The following is a 24,628-nucleotide window of genomic DNA, read 5'->3' on the forward strand; positions in this document are numbered from 1 at the left end:
AAAACTGGCCAATCCTTTTGAAAAACACATTGAGCAGGAATCTGGGAAATTACAGGCCTGCCAGCCTAATGTCTGCTCCAGGAAAACTGCTGGAAAGCATCATTAATGATGCATATCTACTTATCTTCTGTATTATATTCATGCAGTACACACAACTGTAAGAGAAGTTAGGAGAGGGAAAAGAGGACTGCATTTCCCCTGCAACAAATATGACTATTTATGGCTGGTAAAATATTGTTTTTCTCCTGAGAGATGCCTTTCTCAGTGCACACGCATATATATTGCTGGGATTAACTGGCCATGCTTCCATGTTTCAGCTGCTAAGATATACTGAGGAGGGTAGGTTTGGCTGTGATCCCTCCAGTACTGAAAGAGCATAAGGGGTTTGCATGCGCACAAAGTCAGCCCTCTATTTATCTGCATCACATATTTTACAGGTTGAGCCTTGGTACAGAAAATCAGGTTCCCAACTAAACTTCAGTGAAACCCCGATTTAAATGAAGTCCCACTTATGGCTATCAAATGCTGGGGATTAACCGGGAGTAGATACAATCTGTTAACAGTCTAAAGGCACAAGTTTGGCTCAGTTAGTTGTTTGAAGACAGAATACTGTGCTTAGGGGAATTACTGGGGTGCCACAGCCAAAGTAATTAAGTTCTTAACGATTCCCCAGCAAAAAGGATTCCTGGAAGCTCTCCAACACATATTTTGAACTACTGAGGACCTACAGTTTTATGATTTACACATCAGGTTTCTAGTTCTCATTGCTCAAGCTATCAGCAAAGCGCCTCTAGCACTCTAAGGATGGAGAGCTATTGCCTTGCATGACTCCCTTATTTCTTTTTTTTAATCCCTTATCCTCCTACATATCCTCGCCGCTCCTTCTTCCTAAATAATTCCTTGCTGCTTCTCCCGTATTCACTATCCAATTTCTTCCCCCTACCAGAGAAACCCCACCTACCATATTTAAAAACACATGAAAAAAACCAGGTTCAAAGAAAAAGTAGACAAATTGTTACATTTTGTAAAATAAGCACTTTTGTAGAAATACCCTTGTTTGGAATACATTAATAATTATATGACTTTTTTTTTAATTGGAGGATATGAATGTTCAGCACAGGAATAATTCTGTGTTCTGCACAGTGTGGGGTTGGGAAGGAAATTAGAGCTCAGCTGACAGTGACGTAGCTTCATCCCTCTCCCCCCCTCCCCATCCCCTCCTCCCTAGAGGCCAGGAAAATCTGGGCCAACTCCAGCATTGATCTCACATACCACACCCACCCACACACACACACACACACACACACGCACACACGCATACTCATCTCTTGACAAGGAGAGCTGGAGGAGCTTCTGTGAAGCCATCGCCATGGCAACCTGACTGTCCCACTGGGCTAGAAACCATACAGAGGACCAACCAACCGCTAGTTAATCCCCACCACTACCACCGCGGGGGGGGGGGGAGAGGGAGATGGCAGTGGGGGTGGGGTGAGAGAGACCACCTGAGCGCTGTAGATCCTCACAAGGTCATGCTGCATTTGCCAAGCAGAGCTCAATGCTCAAGCCTGCCAGGCCATCTCTCCTCTTTCCCAGATACGCAGCAGGGACAAAATTCAGGCTAAAGATCCTTTGCTGCCTCTCTTTAAAGCCACTCTGGGGGAGCAGTTTGAGAAGGAAAGGGGAGGCAAATGGGCAAAAGGGGCAACAGGAGGAGGAGGAGGAGGAGGGCCACAGTCTCCTACAAATCGCATCAGTTTCCCCTGAAGGATGGGGAGGGAGAGGAAGGCCTCCGGACACATAGCTAAAACACACGCGGCTCCTCCAGATTGATTTGGGGTCTCTTTTCTTTTTTAAAAAAATCTGCAACATGTCATTGGTGCAGCTACAATGCACAAGGGGTGCATTCGTCCTGGGCTGTCTGCAAATTGCTCCATTTCACAAGCAGCTCTGCATTGCTTCTCCAATGCCGTCACACGGAGGGGCGCTTCTGCACTATAAGCGTGGCAAAAGCGGAGCCAAACACATACGCCAGAGCCCAGCAGGAAATCTGGCACCAACTCAAAACCAAAGGAGGTAGCATATAAGTGCAACTTACTGGAACCTAGGAAGCTGACTTATATTGGTCCATCTGCACTGACTGTCAGCAGCCCTTCAGAATCTCAGGTGGGGTTATCTCCCAGCCCTTCCTGTATTTGCTGGGTATTGAACCTGGAACCTCTCTCTGTATGCAAGGCAAGGTGTTCTACGGAGAGACCATCTTTCCCTGCTACCATTAAAACAAGGGTGGGGAAAGCTTTCCAGTCTAAAGGCCACATTCCTCCATGGGCAACCATGCCAGTCGTGGTGGGTGGGGCTCCAAGGCTAAAGGGGGTGGAGCCACAGACGGAACTCTTAGCTTTGTAGAGTTGGCAACATTCCAGCTGTGCAAAAGCCAGAGGTTTCTGGTTTCTACGCAGGCGCACACACACACCTTTGTCTTGCCAAGCCAACAACATTATCACAGCTCAAGGACTCGTGTCAGGAGGGCATGGGACAGGGAAAGGGAGGGGTGTGGCCTTGGGGGAGAGGAGGGAGACTAGAGGAAACCCCCAGAGGTAAGGTAAAAAAGGCTAGGTGGGGGGTCAAATCTGACCCCTGAGCTTGAGGCCCGGGCAATATTATTGGCAGTATTATTCGACACTTTCACTAGGGAGATGAAAGGGTCTCTGCAAGACAGACAGACAATTCTTTACAGCACCTCCTATCTTCGATTGCCTTCAGTTTCTGTATCCCCCCCATATCTGAAAATAAACATCTGCAGCTGCCTTCAGGAGTGTCTCTGGGGACGAACGTCTCATTTCTGCAACAGGTGGTCAGCCCTGTTCCTGCTTATTCCCGTCCAAAATTTCTGCAGTCGTTGCAGTGCTTTTAAAAACTGCCCGATTCTTTATCATATGGATAACTGCTTTCCTATTTAACTTCACAGCCTTCCACTTTAGGGTACAGATTTGTCTCATGCAACAGGTTGGAATAGATAGCTTTTGGATTCCTCCCGGTTCTCTGGTTATTATTCCCATTGTAGAGATTAAGTAATTGTGCTCGGCACTGAAGACAGAAGAACATGCAGGGGCAAAAGACTTGGAGGGGAGGGATGTTCTTACCAGCTTCTCTACATTGACTAGTCCGTCCACCAAGGTTTTGCTAGCCTCATGCAAAAATGTCAGATCTGAGTGTTAGAAGGGGAAAAAAGAAGAGGAAAAGTTTATGAGAGGAGAGAGGAGGAGTGGTAGCCTGGCAACAGTTAAATTCTATTTTTTTAAAAGGTGCCTGGTTGTAACTATGGCCTGGAAGCGCTTCCCTCCAAGCCCAGGCGCCCAGGATGGTTTGTGGCAATTAAATGATGAGAGAAAGGGGAACTCTGCACATGCTCTTATGACAGCGTCTATATACAGTGTAGGGAGGGCTTATAAACTGCAAGGACTCATGTGACAGGGGAGGTGAAGTGTTTGAAACACACCGTGTGTGCACTTGTACACACTCACGATCCCATCCAGTGATGGCTGGTTAAAAACTCATCACAACACAGACCCCAAATCTATCTTTCCCATAGGAGTAAACAGAAAACATTCGTGTATAGGGAGGAAAGACAGCATGCACTCGTGGTCACATCTGGCGTGTGAGTCAGACATGGTCACCCCTTTCATTGGGAATCGAGCCTGGCCCTATTTTGCATAGCCCCACCCTTTCTGGTTCAGGGTTCTCTTTCTTGGTCACACTTCAGTGTGACAGGACACTGCAAGCGAGCTTTTCCTACAGAGGTACATTATTTTTTCAAGTGCCCCTAGTTCAAATTAAGCCCCGACCAGGATAGCCAAGACAAAGCTTTCTACACACCCCAGTTCAAAAATAGCAACCCCCGCTCCAGCGGGTGTGACTCACCTTTTAGGATGAGGGGCACAAAGGGGATAATGGGGGGCTTCATTCTCGAGAGGACTTCTCTGTAGCTTTTATGATTCCTGCAGGGGTCCTGCAAGGCGAAAGGGAGAGAAAAAGACGCTGTTGTTTCTCGGCTGGAGGAAGATACAGAAAAACAGCTGCTGCCAAAGTACAGCTGGGGCCATAATACCAAAAAGTTAACACTGTTAAGTGCAGGTGAAATCTAGAGATGGGACTTCTTAAAATATTATTTTTAAAATATGAAGAAAGTCTGGACTAGAAACAAAGGGCTTTAAAAAAAAAGGAAGGTGAGAAAAGGAAATTGAGGGGGAAAGCAGAAGGGAATGGTCACAATCTTTCTTTTATCTGTGACCTCCTGACGATAAAAACCCATCTCCTTGACTAATCAATTTATCAAGGTAGTGATTTCAAATCTCCCTACCAGCAGAGAACTCTTTTCACACTAACCTGCATGCTGTGGAACCAATACATGGTTGCAGAGCATGAAAGGTCAGGTTTGGGGTACACTCACTTCAGTTGCACTAGGCCTCTTGGGCTTCACTCACTGCCCTACCTCAGAGATGAGGAAGCTGGACTCGCACTAGGCAACTCTCCACTGGCCATGATGGCTGAAGCTGATGGGAGTTTTAGTTCAACAACGTCTGAAGAGCCATGGGTTCCCTGCTCTTGCTGCATCTGTACTGAGAGTGTAAGCTAGAACAAATCTAGAAATCTTCCGCAGCTGCATGCTGTGCAGGAGAAGATCAGAAGTAGTGGGCCTATCTTTCAGGGAATCTCTCTACTGTCCCCAATCTTCTCCATAAGTAGTTCCATTGAGCTTCCCAAAGAGCCCCAGGGTTCTCTGCGGCACAGTCTGGAAACTGCTGCATTAAGGAAGTAGAAAAGTTTTTTTCTGCTAGAGGACAGCAATGGTTGGTAGGGGATTTCATACCACAGATCTGAGATCATCGAAGGGCAAAAGACCCATGCCATATCCTGATTGTTGAGGATGGAATAGCAATACAACTTTGTATTTACATAGTATATTTCCTAACTGGATCAAAAATGCTAGAGATATCTCAGTGATCGTTATCACAACCCTGAAATTTAAATATTATATAAAATAAGGCATCTTTATTTAGCATTTGCTTGCACAAAGCTTACAAGGTGGTTAGACTATGTCTAATCTTGATTCAACATTCTTTCTGATTTGTTTATAGGGTAGTTAAATAGGGTTGCCCTACGTCTGGAATTTCCTGGACATAGCCAGGATTCGGCCACGGAAACAGTGTCCAGGAAAATCTGGACGTGTGGCAGCCCATGTCGGAAGTGTATATATTGGTGAATTTCCATAAAAATAGCCCAAAACTTCAATTTAACACAGCTTTTGTGTCTGGATTTTCACTTTTTGAAATATGGAAACCCTAAGTTACATGACAGTGATCATTCATCCTGCATCCATCCTCACTTGGTTGTGGGATATTTTTAGGTCTCCCCGCTAATTATTGGTTCATCTCACACTTTTCAATGCATTTCTACGCCACTTTCCTAACAGCAAAAGTCTGTAATTTTTAAAAAATTGGATTTGTGAAACTTTTGGAACAGAGAACTTTAATCCACTTCAACTGCACAAACCTAAAGTTCTGGTCCACGCATGACTCCTTCCCACAAAACAGTGACAGTCAGGAGGTACCATAAGAGGAGAGATAAGGGTTTCCTTAAGGCTAGACAGAAAATAGTTAAAGCAGAGAATATTTAGAGTGCGGGCCTCTACTTTACTCCAGCTCTAAACAGAGGAAGTGCAAAAGGCTTACCGTTAAGTTCTCAAATTTCCGGAACAGGTTTTTAAATTTCCCTGGAAGCTTCTGGAAAAAAAGCAAATGAAAAAACTCAGTTCAAAACAGTGACTCGATAGGTCTTGTTTATTTAGGTCTTATTTATTTATTACATTGATAATACTATCTTTTCCTCCAAGGAGCTAACAGGGGAACGCAATATCAGGGCAGGCCGTATGAAGGTCCTGAGCTGGGCTAGCTGCAGTGCAGGCTTCAACTCTGTACAAAATGCCAGTTCCAGAATGGGACTGGAAAACCTGCATTCCATGTATCTGGATTTGAGGTAAAGAACAAGTCTATGGCCTCAATGGTCCACAGTTATAATGCATACCTCCAAGGCTATATGAATAGGCCTGGTATTAAGAGCAGTCAGACGTGTATGTGATGGATTTACACGGAGGGTACAGCTATCAATGCCCACTGTAGTCATTGTGGCTATATACTGCCTTCAGTATTAGTCAAGGCACACTAGCAGCAGAGGGCTAATTCATACCTCACTGGCCACTGTGAAAGCAGGGTGCAGGACCAGATAGGCTTTTGGTCTGATCCTGCAAGGCTCATCTTAGGTTCTTATAGAAGACCCGTCTCCCGTTTGTCTCACGGTAACCTCGTTGCATATTTTGGGGAGTGGATGAACCAACCCGGGGAAATGTGCCAAACATGATTTGTCTCATGCAATGAGTCAGCCTAGGTGTTGGTGCTGAACTAACTCCGATGGGCAGCATGTCTGGGAGCGCACATGCAATGTGCACATGCAATGTGCAGCAACTTGCCCGGCAGCAGGCACTGCCCTCAGCCCTCAAGGGTGTGGCAGGCTCAGTTTAAGGAAAAGGAAACCCAAGACTCCCCAGCACCAAAACATGTTTTGAACTATTGTGAATTCCCCCCCCCAAAAAAAAATCTTTTAACATTTTCCATACTATATTTCCACTTCGAAAAGCCATCCAAGGGCTTTTTATTTTTAAGCAACATAATCATCTGTAGGGGCACTGTCCCCCGTGTTATAGAGACCTCAACCAGAAGCCAGACATTTAGTGTCACTGGTCCCATGTTATGGAACACACTTCCAGTAGAGATGCGACAGGCACCCTCGCTTTTGACTTCCAAGCATCTCTTGAAGACTTTTCTTATGCCAACAGGCCTTTGCAGCTAACTTCTCTTTCTTCTTATTAGCCAGTCACTTTAATGATTATCTGTATTGTTTTGAATAGTTCCTTATGTTTTAACGTTGCATATAATGATAATACTTTATGATACTGAGATACGGAAATGCTTTTATAAGTAAATACGATTAAGTAGGCAATAAGCAAACATGAACATAATCCAGAAAAACCTAAGAACCGCCTTTATGAATCAGATGGTTTTGATGACGTTTGATGATACCTTGGCTTAACATGCCAATATATGACAGAGCCCTTATGAATGGGTCTTTCACCTATATAGCCCCTTTGCGCCTCCCTCCCCGCCCTGCAAGTGAGCAAAGACACCACAAACTCTTCCATTAACTACAGTTTCACATTTCACTGAAGCCTGAAAACAGCTTTGGAACAATCCAGGATATTAAATCTACTTCAAGCCATGGTTTAGGATCCTCCAAAGCTGCTGCTGCTGCTGTTATTTGTTTATTTGCAATATTTATGTTTCACCTGTCAATGGATGTTCACTGGGTGGCTCACAGAGTTTGGGCAAAACAGGAAGCTAAAATCAGTGGGGAAATTATTGATTTGTTTGCTGGCTCTTGTAAAAGGGAAGAGAGCAAAAGGGGATGCATGTATAGGCAAAAGCACTTGCCTGAGGGAGAAAATAGCATCCTGCCCCAGTTCTGTGTGCAGACGCCAACCAGACTGATAGCTGGATTATATTGCAACACTGGTGACGCGGTAGAGTCCTCCAGCACAGGGCAGAAGGCTCACTTTTACAGGGTGCAAGGCAGGCTGTGTGGCACACCTCACTGCTCCTGCCTACCCTCTACCCCCAGCAATTGCCACCAGATGCAGCCAGCTCACTCTGCCTAATGACAGGGCCGGCCCTGAGCCAAAAGCTCATTCACACCTCAACTTACTATGCTAAAATATGGTAATCCATCCTCTCCCATTGAGTCCAGTGTTGTGCTTCTAACAGCAGCCTGCTAGCCTGATGCCTCTTGGAGCCCCCAACCAAGCACTGCAAACGACATTCCAAAATCACCTAGTATTCAGAAGCGTTTTGCCCCTATACACGGAGCTCGTGTGACATTCATTTGTCACAGCTATCAGCCTCCAAGTGAACGCTTAAGCTCTTTTGAGTCTCATTGATTTTCATCAGAAAGCAGTTGCCTAACTCTCTCCGACAGAAATCAACGAGACTTAAAATGTTCTTAGATTTGGCTGGGGTTGCGCCCTCAAAGTGGCACGGTAAATACAGATATTATCCTACAAGCCATCTTAAGCGCTGGCTTTGGCGGCGCAACAGCTAAAGACCTAGCCAAACAAGAATATATTCACTTGACACCCAAGCTTAGAAAGCATATAATATGGTGACGGGGCCAATCCCACACATTTTCCCACCTGAGGTGAAGGAGAAAATTGTCCCTTCCCCATTCCATTCACAGAAGTTGATTGCAGCGGCCGCTGAATCTTACTTCCACGGGCTTGTCCACATTTGAGGCAATATAACACTTTGTGTTATAGAATTCACTCAGGGAGGCAGCGGTGGCCACCAATTTGGATAGCTTTAAAAGAGGATCATACAAATTCATGGAAGATAACGCTATCAGTGGCTACTAGCCTTGAAGGCTATGACCTGCCTCCACAGCTGGAGGCAGCAATGCTTCTTGAATGCCCAGCTATGTTTAGCCAGGATCAGGACCATTTCCCACAGGGGAGGATCCTGCTGCTTCCAGAAGCCTGCCAGCTCCTTGTTTATCTCCCTCCTCAGGGATGATGACCCAGTTTGATGGCAAAGATTATGTGTGAATTCTTAGGGAGGAGCACAAGAAAGGAAAGGAGGGGGAAACCCTTTCATAAAAGTACGTGTACCCACAACTCCTGGCAAACAGGAAAGACGGCAATTGCAAAAGGGCTGGAAATACAGAGAGGAGGAAAGAGTGTGGGTGGATATTAAAGAGAAAGTGTGTGTGTGTGTGTGTGTGTGTGAGTGAGAGAGAGAGAGAGAGAGAGAGAGAGAGAGAGAGAGAAGGGGTTCTGGAAAACTGAACCCAACCCACACATACCAACCTGAGAGCTGTGAGTGTTGCCTTGTTATGATCCACCTTGGCTTCTGAGAATCTGTTCTTATTTTGGGTGTTAACATAAAGTGTTGCATTCATTCACTTTTAATTATTTTTTCTAAAGTATACACAAAAGCATAGCTGCTTCCACAATTAGATCCTTTTAGTGTCTCTGAAGCCTTGGTTTTCTTGCTGGTTCATCTTGAGTTCCCTGGTTCTGCAGAAGTGCTTTTGGTTCTCCAGCGCTTCTGCATTGTTTCTAAGCTGCTTATTATATTACACGTGTTTTACGTTTGTTCATTGCCACAAGGGCCTACTCTTGGCTGAACTCGTAGGATAAAGGCTACAACCACCCCGCCCCAGCAGCGGCCAGTGGGGAGAGGGCAAACGACACTGGGGTGGGGCAGGACGGTGATGAGGTTGAGGGTAGAGTAGGTACTGCCCTGACCTTACCAGGGCCTGGCCTCACCCCAACTCTGCCTAGGTAAGCTACAATGACAGCCGTGTCAAGAGGACAGCTCCACCCCACCAAATCAGCTGCTGCTGTTTTAAATAGCCAATGAACCAATGTGTAGATTTTGGGGTTTTGACTGTAGAAGAGGAACTGCTGAGCTGCAGAATCTGGATGGGGTTGGGCGGGATTACACAGAGCCCTGCCAACCACCCACCCCCACATACATATGTGAACAAATCAGGCTCCCTGGTTCTTCTTACCTCCCAGGTGAGACGCAAACGGCTGACAGGTGCGTTGTTGAGCCCTATAACCACGGCATAGAACGTCAACATGTCCTGGTTCTGTTTACATCTGTGGGGAGGGGGAAAGGGGGCAGGTAAGAAGTCAGACACTGATAAAGCTCAAGCCTGCAATAGCCTCTGCTGGGATAACTATTGTAAGCTCTCTAGAACAGCAGCCACTTTGCTCCTACATTCAGCATCCATCACCTAGCATCCTCTGGACAGAAAGCAAATGCAAATCAATAGTAACTGAATTATGGAGGGTGCTGGAGTGGTTCCCCTTAAGGAAACCCACAAGCACCAAGCCATAGCTCCTACCACCTGTAGCAAATGGGGGCCACTGCAAATAAATAAAAACCAGGAGGCCACAAGCCCTCTCTACAACCCAAGCACTTCTGATTCATAGTATTCAAGACCAGAAAGCCTAACCAAACCCGCTTCCAAGTACATGGCTCTGCTCAGCTCCTCACTCCAGCCTCCAGCTTTTCTGGCCTCCTTTCCCCACTCCTCAATGCAGAAAGCAAGCTGAGAAGGAAGCCGAAGCAATAATACAGCAGTCGTGGGCTGTTAGAGTCACTCTGGGTGATGGTGTCAAGGCTGTGACTTCACCAGCCACTAGCGCCCAGGGAGGCGGGAGGCAGCCTGAGCATGCAGGGGAAAGGCAGACAGGGATTCCCAGCAGCAGCTGAACACAACAAGACAAGAGCAAAGATGGGAAGGCAGGGGAAAGCAGCAGCAATTTTGTAGTGTAAAGGCACAGACTTTGGGCATCTGCAGACATGAATATTTCAGGGTGAATTCACAGAATTGGAAGATGACCAAAAGCTGACTACATGGAACATGGAACCACACGGGAAGGTGGTCGCCTGTAGTCTCCGCTCACGAAGCCCCACACTATCCCTTCCCTGCATCTGCAGACCATTGGCTTCACTGCCTCATGGTTTCTCCCCCATACCCACCCCCTTTCCCCAACATCTTCTTTCAGTCTCCCTTTCTCTTTCATCTTTCTTTCCTTCCTTTCAGTGGGAAAGAGTGGCTAGGAAACAGCTAACCATAAAGGTTCATACATAACACAAAGCCACAGTCTGCTTAGCTGAAGTATGGCTTGTCCGAATGTTTGAAGTCAACCCAGCAGCTTGTATTTCTGGATACAAGCCATAATGTGAAGCCATGCTTTGTGGTTGGCTTACAAACCATGATGTCATTACCATGGTTTGGCATGTCTGAACCCTAACAAACTATGCTTAACTATGGTTTGTTTGGGTACTTCCCCACCCCCACTCCACACCCAATACACTCACCAAGCTACAGAGGCACAAGGCAAAAGCAACTGGGAAGCAAGCCAAGCTTTAGAGAAGCAAGGCATGGCTTGTTTGCTTATCTGTGAAATCTGTGGTTTGTTGAACAAGTCATGGGGAAGCAAACCATAGATTAGTGCTCTGTGCTAGTGCAGCCAATGTGTATTCAAAACACTTGGGACAGAGCAATAATCCTGCACTGGAATACAGTTAGAAGAAGAGTCTTGAGATTTATTTATTTATTAATCGCCAAATGCCACCATGCTCAGATCTCTGTTTTGACAGGCACCACCCGGAGGAGGTGCAGGTGCACTTTGGGACGCGGGTGGCACGGTGGTCTAAACCACAGAGCCTAGGGCTTGCCGATCAGAAGGTTGGTGGTTTGAATCCCCATGACGGGGTGAGCTCCCATTGTTCGGTCCCTGCTCCTGCCAACCTAGCAGTTTGAAAGCACATCAAAGTGCAAGTAGATAAATAGGTACCACTCCGGCGGGAAGGTAAACGGCGTTTCCCTGCGCTGCTCTGGTTTGCCAGAAGCGGCTTAGTCATGCTGGCCACATGACCCGGAAGCTGTCTGCAGACAAATGCTGGCTCCCTTGGCCAGTAAAGCGAGATGAGCGCCGCAACGCCAGAGTCGTCCACAACTGGACTTAATGGTCAGTGGTCCCTTTACCTTTACCTTTACCCCGAGGAGCTACGGTACACTTTTAGCATGGCTGGGGCCATGTGCACTTTGTGCGGAGCAAACAAACAAAAAGTAAAATTCTGAATTCTACAGCATGTAAAAATTACATAAATTAAGTACATTTGCACAACTTATTCTGCAATTCCCCTCTATTTTGCAGGGCACTGAAGCCCCACCCCAATCTTCATCCAGTGAAATTCTCGTTCAGCCCAGTCTCCCACGGATTTCTGGAACTGCACTCTGGTAGTCTGACTCAGAATAAGGAAGCTCCTTATAGCCTCTTTGCAAACAATTGCACATCTTAATAAAACATTTCCTTCTCCATGGATTTATTTTCCTCAAAGGTTTCAGATTACAACTTTGCAAACCAATCCTATGCAAATGAACTTTATGTTTCATTATCAATTCCAAACACAAATTTTGCCCAGCCCTGGTTATAAGCAGTTTGACAGACAAGGGACTTGAGTAATGCTGAGGTATTACTTTTCTGCAATTGCCTGGAAACAGAATGAAAATGGAGGTTCAAGGCGCTGCTTAATATAACAGGACAAAACCAGACCCCCAGATCAATATATTTCTATACTTTTTACTCAGAAATTAAATCCTGTTCAGCAAAAACACCCTACAGCTTTAATTAGAAGCTTCCTTTGTGCAGTTTCTGCTTCCAGTTTGCTTTCTCTTGAGTGCAGCCAAGCTATAATGATTAATTCCCCTTAATCAATCCGTTCCTATGCATATCTGCTGATAAATAGGTTAATTACAGTCATATTTTCATGGTCATCATTTGCTTTGTTACAAAAGGTAAGAGAAACTCAGGCATTAACCCACCCACACGAGGAACAGGACTGACTGTGGAGAAATGAAGGGGCAATTCACCAGTGTGCTCAGCAGGAAGCAGTGAGGCAAAGGCAGCTATTGCGTCCAGGTGCTAATCAAAGCAGGGGTGGCTAACCTTTTCAACCCAAGGATTGCACTGACAGCTCCCTAACTTTCTGAGGGCCATGTCCAAGTGCTGGGCACGGCTACCACTCATACAGACACATGCACCACAAATGCCGAAGATGCATAACACATCCTCCCCATATAGACACATCCACACTCACCACACAGACACAGTGGCCCTGAGCAAGCCGCCACTACTGCAATTATGGTGGGTTGGGTGGCAAGTTCTGTAGCAAAGCTGAGAAAAGCCACCACCATGGCTGGCTGGTGGGAACACCCTGAAAGCAGGAAGGACCAATCTGATCCTCTCCAGTGTTTCAGCAGCCTTTGGGAAACATCGGAGGAGATTGGAGTGCCTCTCTGCATTCCCAGAGCACTCCAACCTGCTCTCAATGTTGGCCGCTTGCTTACTCACTGCTGCTGCCAAAACCACCTCGGTCATTCGATGCCGCTGCCACTACCAAAACTACGGTGATGACTTGGAAGCAGTGGGTAGATGATTGTGGGTTCAGATAGCTCCAATTCTTCTGGGTAGGATTTGACACCTTTTTCTTGGTAGGGCTCCAATGCTTGGAGCAGCAGTGGAATAGGCAGGAATTTGGCAAGTGAATTTCCCTCCAGTGTTGCCTCTCTGTGCCTGGAAATGCGCCCTGTGATGGCTCTCTGCCTATCATGCAGCCCTTAAGGATACAGGAGCCTCAGAAAGAAAAAGGGGTGGCAAACATAATTTGAAGGCTACTTTGAAGGTAACTTATTCTACTGGTGTGGGGGGCACTTTTGCTCAATAAAACATGATCGTCCATTCTTAGGGGAAAGATTTTAGCGGGTAAACCCAACTACATTTAGCCCAAATTACTGCACAGGCAGTGGCGGCCATTGGGATTGGTGAGGAGGAAGACAGTAGGCAGACTGGCAGTAGGCAGGCAGAGCCAACTAATTCTAGCGTTGTCCCCACCCTCCTCCCTGCTGAGTTCTACAAGGGCAACAATGGGACTAAGGAAGAAGCGGCCAAGCAGTGTCACCCACTGGACTGGTTCTAAGAAAGAAGGTAGGGAAGGCAGGGATTGGTTTAAAGCAGACTGAGGTTGATGACACAGTGCCCCTTTTGCCCTATCAGAACAGCCTCCACTTTGGATAGAACTGAAACTGGCACCCCATGCAAGTAAGGCACACAATCTCAGAGAGGGGATTCAAATTAATACATGCTATGTAGCAGCCACTTAAGAGACTTCTCAAATTGTGGCATGGAGAGCCAGTTACATGTCCAAGCGGCGACAAAGCAAATTTCACCAAAACCATTGCAACCCTGTTTTCTCAGATTTTAGAGTAGCTGCAGGAACTCTGTTGGACAGAGGCGACTATTTTGTAAACTTGAGGCTGGGTGTGCGATGTGATTCTGTAGGAGTGCAGAAAAAGCACAGCAGGTGCAGAATCTCAGCTTTCAGATTTAGTAAAGTTCCTAGCCCTTGTGATGCTGGAAAATGTGTGGACAAGCTCCTGCTCAAATCTCAGAAAGCCAAAGGTGCACCTGAGCAACATTTCTAACATGCAGAGCTTCTTACGCAACTCCGTAACTTAGTGACACCGCCGTTAATTGGGAAAACGGGGGGGGGGGGGGATTTCAGAATGCATTGTGAGAAAGAAGAGAAGCTGTTCAGGTTGTGCAAAGTCTTCAAACAGTCGCCAAAGGCTTGATCTTTGCATGTCTCTACCCTGGCCCCAGACAGAAAAGGGTTAAGATGTGGCACTCACACAGCTGCCACCTTGATGAACTTCTTGAGCAGGTGGGCCCGCTTCCCCAGCGACTCGCACAGCAGCACCTCCGTGGCCACCCAGTGCTGAACTTCACTGCAGCGCTGCAGCAGCAGCTCTAGGTTGGCTGTCTCCCGCCGACCACGTTCCCCATGGAACACGTAGTCCACGAATTCCAGCTACAAACAAAGATGCCAGAGCAGAAGTTAATAGCCTGCGTGCCTGTAGCCCTCCCCTGGCCTGTAGTGAAGGGAAAGGATGCCTCACTCTACACAGCAGGGGTAGCCAATGTGGTTACCCCCATACAGCCACAACACCAGCTATCCGGTTAAAAGGAGTGGCTTCATCCTTCAGTCCTCTTTATATATATCAAGGATGGAGAAGGGGCAGAGGAGTGATTACACAGAGGGAACATAAGAATAATAGAATTGAGGACCTAGTTCAGATTGAGATGATCAAACCATGTCTCTGGGCTTCACCACTTCAGAGGGGTGAAGGGCTCCCATGACTGAATGCTCCTTGGGATGGGGCAACGGTGGAATTCCCTCCACATAGAAAGCTAGCTGCCAAGGAGACACCTATCCCTTTCCCCGACATGCTAATTGTCTCCTGAATCGTGCACTTGAGGGCAAACCATGCGATTAATATCCCGTGCAGTTTGATCCTTCATCTGCGGCTGCTCTGAATGTGCAGGCACCACCCGATTAGGGCAGGGACAGGGAACCCAGGGGCTGACAGCCTCTCTATCTGGCCCTTAGGACTCTTCCCCAAGCCACACCCATCACCAGCCTTGCTCTGCACTTTTCTCAAGTGCCTTTGCCTTGTGCGTGGCTCTTTTGCTGAACCAAGGTAAGGCTCACAACTGTTGCTCCACCCATTTTGGCCTCTGCCCTGCCCACCATTGTCATGTGACTGCCGCTCAAAGGTTGCCCATGAAGGAATGTGGCCCTCACGCTGAAACAAACTCTTCACCCCCTGAATCAGGGCATCCAGCCTGTAATATTGGCCCCTAACCTAGCTGCCAATCACTTCTGAAGGCCATGCACATCCTTCTTAAGTTGCAACATTTTCAGATTCCCAATCCAACTCCCTCACCCGGTTTCCTCCGTGCTCACCAGCTATGGGGCAAATTCATTTTTGTTACCTCATGGACACAGCGGAACAATTCCCAGTGGAAGGCTGTGAGGTGATTCGCCACGTCCTCAGCTTCAACTCGATGGATCTCCGTGTCACCTGGCGACACCTGGATTTCCTCAGGGAGAGGGACCTGGGGAAAGGCCGAGTTTGTGGAGAGCAGGGAGAGAGATTCCAATGTATGTGTTAGAACCAAGAAGAAAACCTGGGTGTTTTTAGAGCACAAGGGGTGGGGGGGGGAGTCTTTCTGGCAACTGCAGCTCCCTGATCCCACAGAGGCACAGAAGCTCACAGTAGGGCAGGGGCTGGGAACCTTTTTCAGTGCAAGAGAGGTGATGTCGCCTACCAGATCCCACCAGGGTGATTGAGGGGACCTCCTTGTTCTGGAAAGTGAATGAGTTGATAACAAGGCTTTCGGGTTTTACTAGTGATGGTTTAGGACAGAGGAAGTGCAGATAAATAATCAAGCTGAGATTGAACACTTTCCCTCCTTTTCCTTGATAGGGTTCCTACTTCACACTGGCAATTTAATGGTAACACTTCTTTGCAGGGTTGTTTGCACTGCTAATTAGAATCTAAAGGCTGCATTTCAGCTGGCTGAAGGCCTTTCATTAAAGCTCAATGTGTTCTACAAGCTGAATCTATGCAATTAGAAGTACACGGCCCTGAGTTCAATGGCGCTTACTCTCAGGGTAATTATGCATAGGACCGTAGTCATGCCAACTGGCTGATCAGGGATGTCAACCCAGGTCTCCTCAGCCAAATTCCAACATACTATCAATACACCACCCTTTGCTAGCTAACAAGACCCCTGGACGGTTAAGTCCAGTCAAAGGCAACTATGGGGTTGCGGTGCTCATCTCGCTTTCAGGCCAAGGGAGCTGGCATTTGTCCGCAGACAGCTTTCCGGGTCATGTTGCCAGCATGACTAAACCGCTTCTGGTGAAATGGAACACTGTGACAGAAACCAGAGTGCATGGAAACACCGTTCACCTTCCCATGAAGCGGTACCTATTTATCTACTTGCACTGATGTGCTTTTGAACTACTAGGTTGGTAGGAGCTGGGACAGAGCAACAGAGCTCACCCCGTTGCAAGGATTCGAACCACTGACCTTCTGATCGGCAAGCTGAGCCTGATAAACTGGGTATTACACAATATACTGCTATAGGAGCTGTCATGAAGAGCTCCTGCACATCAAAATTTACCTCTACACTACTGCTTACACCAAGAAACACAGCACCCGCATGACAAAAAGTCCCTGCCAGCTGAGGGAGGAGCAGAGCAGAGGGGAAGAAAGGAGCTCACTCACCAGCGATGGGAAACTCTCCTTAGTGCAGGCAAAGAGATGGCTGTTTATCCCCAGGGTAGTGAAAACACACTCTTCATTGGGCTGTAGCACAGATTTCTCTGGCAAAAAGCAAGGAAAGAAAGAGTTCCTGAACAATCTGGAGCAACAGCAGAAACATATCTCAAAACAGACGCATATTATCATTTATATTGTGGAAATGTTATATATATATATATATATATATATATATATATATATATATATATTCAGGGTCTGGTAGGGTTTTTCCTCAAGTTCAAACTGGACAGGGATTCTTGCTCCCCCACACCCCAAAACACCCCTTCTGCTCTGGCATGTAGATCACTTCTTTGAGGCATATGGAAATAGGGCATTTGCTCACAGTGCAATGTGGCCAGGATTCTATTAGGGCAGAGGGTCAGAAACCCATGGCCCCTTCAGATATTGTTGGACTATAGCCACATTCACACATACATTTAAAAGCATTATGATACCGTTTTAAACAACCATAGCTCCTCCTAAAAAATTTGGGAAGCTATAGGTTGTTAAGAATGCGGAGGGTTGTAAGGAGACCCGTATTCCCTTCCCAGAGCTACAATTCCCAGAGTTCCCTGGGAAGAGGGACTGATTGTTAAAACCCTCTGGGAATTGTCACTCTGCCATTCTTGCCTTGTCCCCCACTCCAGCTCTCGGGAGTTACCTCCTGAGGACGCTACTGCCACCAGGATGAGAGCCTCCTCCCGGGTGGGCTGCTCATCCGAGTACTGGAGCTTCTCAGTCACCGAGGCGAGGATGTCCTGCACGGAGGCCGAGAGGCGGCTGCGGATGGTGACATATGAGTGGTCTGGCATGTAAACACGGCAGAAGACTAGAAAGAAACAGAGCCGAGAGGCTGGAGGTTGGAATCCATAGCCAGCAAAGGACAGCCATGGTGAACAAATACACTTAGGTTGGGAAAAACTAAAAATAACAATCATCCTGCAATAAGGAGGGGATTCGGCCTACTGTCGCTGTGGGATTCATTCCCCTCTGTCGACTCATCCTCATAACCTTGAGGGGCTTCCCAGAGGCTCTTCTCCAGCCCCCTCCTCTGACGGACACTTGGAGGGTGATGTCAGAGGGAGCATTCCCAGCTGCGGCTCCTAGTCTGTGGAAGGCTCTCCCCAGTGAGGTCCGCCTGGTGCTTTAAGCACCAGGTAAAGGTTTACCTTTTCACTCAAGCTTTTGAAGTGATTTTGTTCTATTATTTGTGTGCTGCCAAAGCTTTCTATGGTTGTAATTTGATGGAGGATTTATGGGTGGAATTGCAGAACCATGTCTGCAGCTGCACTCATCAGCCCTTTTAAAGACAATCCAAGCGGGAACCCCAACACGACCGTCACCAACGCCCTCATCTCCTTTAATACTCACTTTCATCTGAGCCACGGAAAGCGACCCGTGTCTGGAGGCAGGAATCTATGCGCCGGAAATGCCTGAAAAGGGGTTTGACTTGCTTGCTGGGGGGATGGCTTTCTTCAGTCACCCTGCGGCCAAGAAGGCAAGATTTAGAAGCTAGAAAAGGGGCAAGCAACATGGGCCACAATGTGGGAAATTTTCAGAGGAGCAGGGCATCCGTGCCATTCTGTGAGGGGTTAAGGAGTCTGAATTTCTAAATGCAGTTTCTAAGGAGCATTCAGGGCAGAGGCAGGGAGCCAGGGGTCCTGGAGATGTGGCTTGACTCCCATCATCCCCAACCACTGGGCCATTCTGGCTAAGGCTGATAGGAGTTGGGAGTCCCACAACATCTGAAGGGCCACAGGTTCCCCAATCATGATTTAGGGATTTCAGAGGCAGTTTGGCCAGGGAGATTGTTGTGAGAGTGGGCTGCTGCTTGTAACAACCCACCGTTAGACAGCTGGCCACTATTAGAAGAGTCTAAACATTTACCCCAAGAGTTGTCTCCTGGACCTGGAAAGCACAGGGCAAAAGGTAAATATGGAAAAACCCTAAGCTTTCTATGTTCTTATATACATCAGTACCATGTAAGGTATAAGTAAGTTGTTTGGGTTGCAAAGTAACAAGGATTGCGGTAACCTCAGCTTTATGAAAGCTTCCACTATTCAGAACTAGGTATAGCATAGTGGTTAAGAGCATGGTCCTCCTTGATTTCTAGTTCCAAGGAGATGACCTCTTAGTTTGCAACCTTTGGGGAAGTTCATATCATCCCCTCTAAGCAAAGAAAGTAAGTGTGTAGGTGTGTGTGTCGCAGGACTGCACAGGAGGGATCTGGCCCTGCACACCAACAAACACCATGTTCAAACGTTCTACTTGGGTGCCACTGTATGCATGTAGCTCCTCCATATGGAGAGGGATTGTGATTGCATGAGGAGAACAACTACTGACACAGAAGTTTGAATTCCTGGAGTCCTGGGGCTTATTTAACCTGAGCTATCTTGTTGAAACTTTGCCCAGCAAATGCACAAATGAAAAACAGTGGTCTGCCCAGGAAGATGCGGTGACAGAGGAACATGGCAACTGTGGAAAGCGGCAAAGTTTGTGCAGGCGAACCTCCACAACAATTGTTTTGCCAAGATGTGGAGGAGGTTATATGAAACCCGTTCTTGTGAATGCAGTACCGGCAACATAATGCACTTAGGAAAAGCAGCCTGAGAGGTTTCCCCATGCAGGAGAAATTCTGCATTCCATATTCCAACTCCCCCTCTCCCCCTCTCCCCTTACTTGAGTTCAACTGTCTCCACAAGCTGATGAAGCTTCAAAATTTCATCTTCCAGTTTGTGATAGAGGGAGGAGTCCTTCATAATGAGCAGATACAGGTCCTAGGAGAAAAGAGAAAGTGGCCTGATCCATCATGCTCTGATATAAAAGGAAGGGGTACCTTCTATTTTGCCCCCCCTGGATCTATGGCTATTTGCCACCAAGTAAGGCAAAAGGACATTGGGGCGGGGGACTGTGGCTGGACTAATACTTTGCAATCTGTTGCTATTCTTCTTTTCTTAAGAAAAAATGAGAGTAGGGTTAGGGGTGTCATGGTGTACCTTGATAACTTTGCCTGCTTTCTCCTCCTCCTGCAAGATCCCCTTGTACGTCTCGAGGAAGTGAAGCAAAATAACCAAAACTGCTCGTTTTCGGTGCATGGCTTCGCCTTCCTTCCAACATGGCGGTGATGGGATTGTCGACGCTGTCATGAAGGTGACCACATGGAAGTCAAGGGAAAATATCAGGGCTGCGGCCACAGAAGGGAGTGGTTGGAAGAAAGGAGAACAGCCAAAGTGATGAGGTTTGGAATGGGGTGGGTTGATTCTGGGTCCAGATAGCAAGATGGCAAGTACAGATCACAGAAACTGCAAAGTTCACTAACGGGCCAACAACCCCATTCTCCATTAATGGATATAGTTTGCATATCCCTCAGCCATCCAGGAGGCTGTGGACTTTGGTATCTTTTGGTGCAGAATTCAGAATGTGGAGAATCTCGATTTATGTCAGTGGTGTGGTGGTTCACATTTCAAACGTGAACCAGGAGACCTGCGTTCAGATCCCCACCCAAGACATCCAGCTCACCACCTGACCCTGGGCCCAGTTACTTTCCATTAGCCTAACCTACCTCAGAGGGTTGTTGTGAGGAAAGACAAAAATGGAACTAGAGCCATGTAAACTATCCGAGCTCTTTGGAAGAAAGAGAGAGAAATGCAAATGAAAGCAACAATGGCTGTCCCTGCAAGCTACATAGCCTGAAAATCCCAGTTTATTTAAGTTCAACTGTCTCCACGAGGGGGGAAAAGAAAGCAAGTTTCGAGATTTTGTGGTTGCAGAGATGAGATGGGAAACAAACAAATAGGGGTAACTGAGATGGCTGATAAGAGTAGACAAAATGTCATGTACAATTCGCTCCTAAGGAAATGCAAAAAACCAGGGCTGATTTTTTAATGCAGTGTTATATGTTTGTGTGTATGTCATCACCAGAAACTCACAGAACCAGAGAAGGTCACATTCCGCACACCCACATCCACACCCCCTTCAGTCTATCAATACCAGAATTTGTGATGGTGGTGGGAGCTGTTAACAGGGAGGAGCAGCTTAATTGCTACCTGTTGGCTGAAATTAACAAAGTCCACCCAGGCTGTTTATTTTTTCAGAGCTGTGTAATGTTATCTTATTCTCTCGAGAGCCCTGTGTGACAAAAGAAGTTGACAGATGAGGCTAAAGGAGAGAGATTAAGGCTGCAATCCTATACACCCTAAGGAAGAGGAACTTAGTTCTGAGTAAACATGCAGAAGATTGATCGGCAGACCCCAAAATGCAACACACTAGAGGCTGAGATTTAATCTGCCTGGCAAATGATGTGGGGTTGAGCAGATTTCTTCATAAGGTTATTATTAGGTGTATGGTTCCCATCACCATGACCACCAAAACTCCAAAAAGTTCAAGGACACATACATGGGAAAATAAACTAGGACTGTATCATCTAATGTTATCCTCATAGCAATACTGTTAAGACTGCTTAGGGTAAGACCCAAAGCGCAGGTGAGTGGGGACTGGTGGGCATCATCAACGCACATCTCCCCATGTGATGTCATTATGCTAGTATTTCCTTGCTTCCTTCAAGCAGCGGCCAATAAAGTGAAGCAGGAAGTGAAGAGATGCTGTGACATCATATATTTTCTTTCTACTACATATTACCAAGAACACACTGGAAAACACGTGGATCAGCGGTTCCCCCACACGTCTTGCTATAACGTGCTGCTTGGAACCGAAAGGGTGATTTTGCACAACAACAATAAGAATTCACACTCTCAAGAGGTTAAATTTGTTCTCCAAAGCCAAATTTCTGCATTAGCACATTCTGCCCACTCCCTCTCATTAGAAAACTGGCAGGCACCATCACTGTTACATTGCAGATGGTTTCATTTCAGAAGGCCTTTGCGCTATATAACATTGCTCTGTTTTCTATTTTTTTGATGTAAAAATCTGTGCTGTACATTTTGCACGTTTTGTTTCTTCTTCTGCAAGCTGCTTTGAGACACACAGTGAAATGCGAGGTATGAACCTTTCTTAAATAAGAAAACTAATAAATAAAACCTGTGGAACTGCAGAAGCCACAGGGTTCTATGCAACAAGAACGAGAAATATGAGGTGACCCGAACAGAGTTTCTCCTGCAGGAAAATGTGTCAGAATGGCATGCATTCCTCCCCCACCCCCATTTCTTCCCCCAACCCTTCGACCATTATGGGACGTTCCAAAACATCACGCAGAAAGGATATTGCTGGTGCAGCTGGTGCAGGAACTGCTCTGTGGGCAGGAACAGCGAGTGGGTGAGGACGATGTCGTCTAGCAGCAGGTCTGAGAAAAGACAAGGAAGGAAGAAAAGAGAGGGATTATACTGCTGTCCCGCCCTGAGAGTGCAAGGCGACAGAACTGACAAAGAATTCAGTCCACCCTTCCTTTTCAGTGATGTAACGGGATAGGGCACGTAGGCAGATAAGCATGGTCACAAGGAGTTTATAACAAGGCCCAATCCAACTGGTTACAAAGGACCCGCCTCCTGTATCCCAGCACTGGGGACAGAGAAGGCTTTCAGGGTAAGGCAGCATTGCAAAACCTTCATCTCAAATACGGAGGAGGGAAATGGAATCTCTTCCCACTTTCCTGTTAGCTCTTTCTTCATGCCGTCAGAAAAGTGGTGCGCTGTGGTGTGACCCAGACCCAGAAACTATTCCTAATGTCCCATCTCACACCTGGAACAGGTTATCTCTGAACATGTGGCAAAATTGTGTCTATGTAAGGCAGCATGGAATGAACCAGAATCAGCTCCTGTGTATTTCACGTGAGGGTATCAAAGAGCACAACTTTTAGGGCAGGTGTGGGGAACCTTTTGGCTCCAGGTGTTGATGAAGATTAGTAATGTCCACACTGCCTTGCAGTGGCTTCCCAGGGTTTCTGACAGGGGTCTCTCCCAACCCTACCCAGAGATGCCAGGGAATAAGTGAACCAGGGACCTTTGACAAGGAACAAGTCTGCAAATCAATCCACCAAAGACCAGAAGACCTCCCTAACCATCCATTCCTAAAATTCTTCTGTTAATAAAATTCTTTTGTCTACATATCCCTCCCACAAGGAGACTAAAAATCAAAGCTCCTCCACCTACCGTATTTTTCGCCCTATAGGACGCACCGTCCCATAAGGCGCATCTAGTTTTTTGGGGGGGAAATAAAGGGGGAAAAAATTATTTCCCCCCCAGGCGCGGGGCTGGGGAAGCCCGAGTTTCCCCCGACCCCAGCCCCCAGAACAGGCAACTCTCCGCAAGCCGTGGGAGCCCAGCGCGGGCTCCCACGGCTTGCGGAGAGCTGCGCGAAGCCTGGAGAGGGAGAGGGGTCAGTGCGCACCGACCCCTCTCGCTCTCCAGGCTTCAGCGAAAGCCTGCATTCGCCCCATAGGACGCACACACATTTCCCCTTCATTTTTGGAGGGGGAAAAGTGCGTCCTATAGGGTGAAAAATACGGTATATAATAACTACCCCTCACCTCCACCTATAACCAACTGATTTTTGTTGTAAAACAGAAAAGTAATAAGGCCTCCTAAGCTGCCTCTTCCTTTAAATGCCTGAGGGGGAAAGATCTGATAACAATTAAGCAGCAGAGTTCTCTTAACAATTGTTCAGCTTCTTCCCAGAACATTTGCTCCACTAATTTTGAAAGCTATTATCTTACAGCTTGGCTAATGTATCAGCAAGATGCTAATCAGAACCAAAGCATCTAGCCGTTGAGCCTGAAAAGAGTCTGATTCCTCATGTTTTCCTCAGTCTGTTTCTCTCCCCTCTATCAGAAACCGTCCTGAGTCTTCTCTCACTGTCCATATAATGGCCAACCAAAACGTTAGAAAACCATATGCAAGCTTGTGAGCTCTCCTGAATTCTTCATCCAGCTATATGCATGATGAAGCTGAAAGTGAGAAGGTAGGGGTTTTTTTGGCTTGTGTTCAAACCATCCATGTTTGCATCTAGTAAGAGACTGAAGATGGAGTGTAGGAGGTAACAGACATTTTTAGGTTTAAAAACTGAAAACAGTTTTATCAGGGGCTGGAGAGAATGTTACCTCGGAGAACAAAGTTCCTAAAGCCTAGATGAGGTTTAGGTCACATCACACCTTTTGCAGACCCCCCGCCCCAAAGTGTACCTATTTTCCAAGGACAGTCCCGGATTTATAGAAGCCATCCTTGTTTCTGATTTGATCCCGGAATGTCCCTCTTTTCCTTAGGACGTCCCTATTTTCATCAGAGAGATGTTGAAGGGTATGGTGTTATGTGATGGACAAGCCAAGGAGATAAGTGACTATACACTGGTACCTCGGGTTAAGTGCTTAATTCATTCCGGAGGTCCATTCTTAACCTGAAACTGTTCTTAACCTGAAGCACCACTTTAGTTAATGGGGCCTCCTGCTGCTGCCGCGTCGCCAGAGCACGATTTCTGTTCTCATCCTGAAGCAAAGTTCTTAACCTGAAGCACTCTTTCAGGGTTAGCGGAGTCTGTAATCTGAAGCGTATGTAACCTGAAGCGTATGTAATCTGAGGTACCACTGTACAACGTTTAGAAGACATCTGAAGGTAGCCCTGTATAGGGAAGATTTTTGTAATGATTTATGTTTTATTATGTTTTTATATATGTTGGAAGCCGCCCAGAGTGGCTGGGGCAACCCAATCAGATGGGCGGGGTATAAGTAATAAAATTATGATGACGGTTGGAAAGTAAAACTCCGAGGTGGTTGTCGCCAATGGAGGCAAAAGCCGTTAAAAAACTTAATATGGAGGTTAATTGGCCGAGA

At 46.8% G+C, this 24,628-nt stretch overlaps 1 protein-coding gene across 1 annotated transcript in view; it reads right to left on the reverse strand.

Moving 5' to 3' along the window:
- Positions 1-24,628, reverse strand: part of RAPGEFL1 (Rap guanine nucleotide exchange factor like 1) — a 52,342-nt gene that overhangs the window by 7,883 nt on the left and 19,831 nt on the right. The window contains exons 2-13 of the mRNA XM_079948748.1: positions 22,072-22,150; positions 19,848-20,001; positions 19,531-19,628; positions 18,223-18,335; positions 17,513-17,680; positions 16,816-16,913; positions 15,515-15,637; positions 14,371-14,549; positions 9,673-9,763; positions 5,730-5,780; positions 3,919-4,006; positions 3,141-3,205 (exon numbers count right to left, since the gene is read on the reverse strand). Of these exons, the coding sequence (XP_079804874.1) occupies positions 3,141-3,205; positions 3,919-4,006; positions 5,730-5,780; positions 9,673-9,763; positions 14,371-14,549; positions 15,515-15,637; positions 16,816-16,913; positions 17,513-17,680; positions 18,223-18,335; positions 19,531-19,628; positions 19,848-20,001; positions 22,072-22,150 (1,307 nt within the window). The remainder of the gene's footprint in view (positions 1-3,140; positions 3,206-3,918; positions 4,007-5,729; positions 5,781-9,672; positions 9,764-14,370; positions 14,550-15,514; positions 15,638-16,815; positions 16,914-17,512; positions 17,681-18,222; positions 18,336-19,530; positions 19,629-19,847; positions 20,002-22,071; positions 22,151-24,628) is intronic.

The sequence above is a fragment of the Podarcis cretensis genome (genome assembly GCF_951804945.1).
Source record: "Podarcis cretensis genome assembly, chromosome: 13".
NCBI lineage: Eukaryota > Metazoa > Chordata > Lepidosauria > Squamata > Lacertidae > Podarcis > Podarcis cretensis.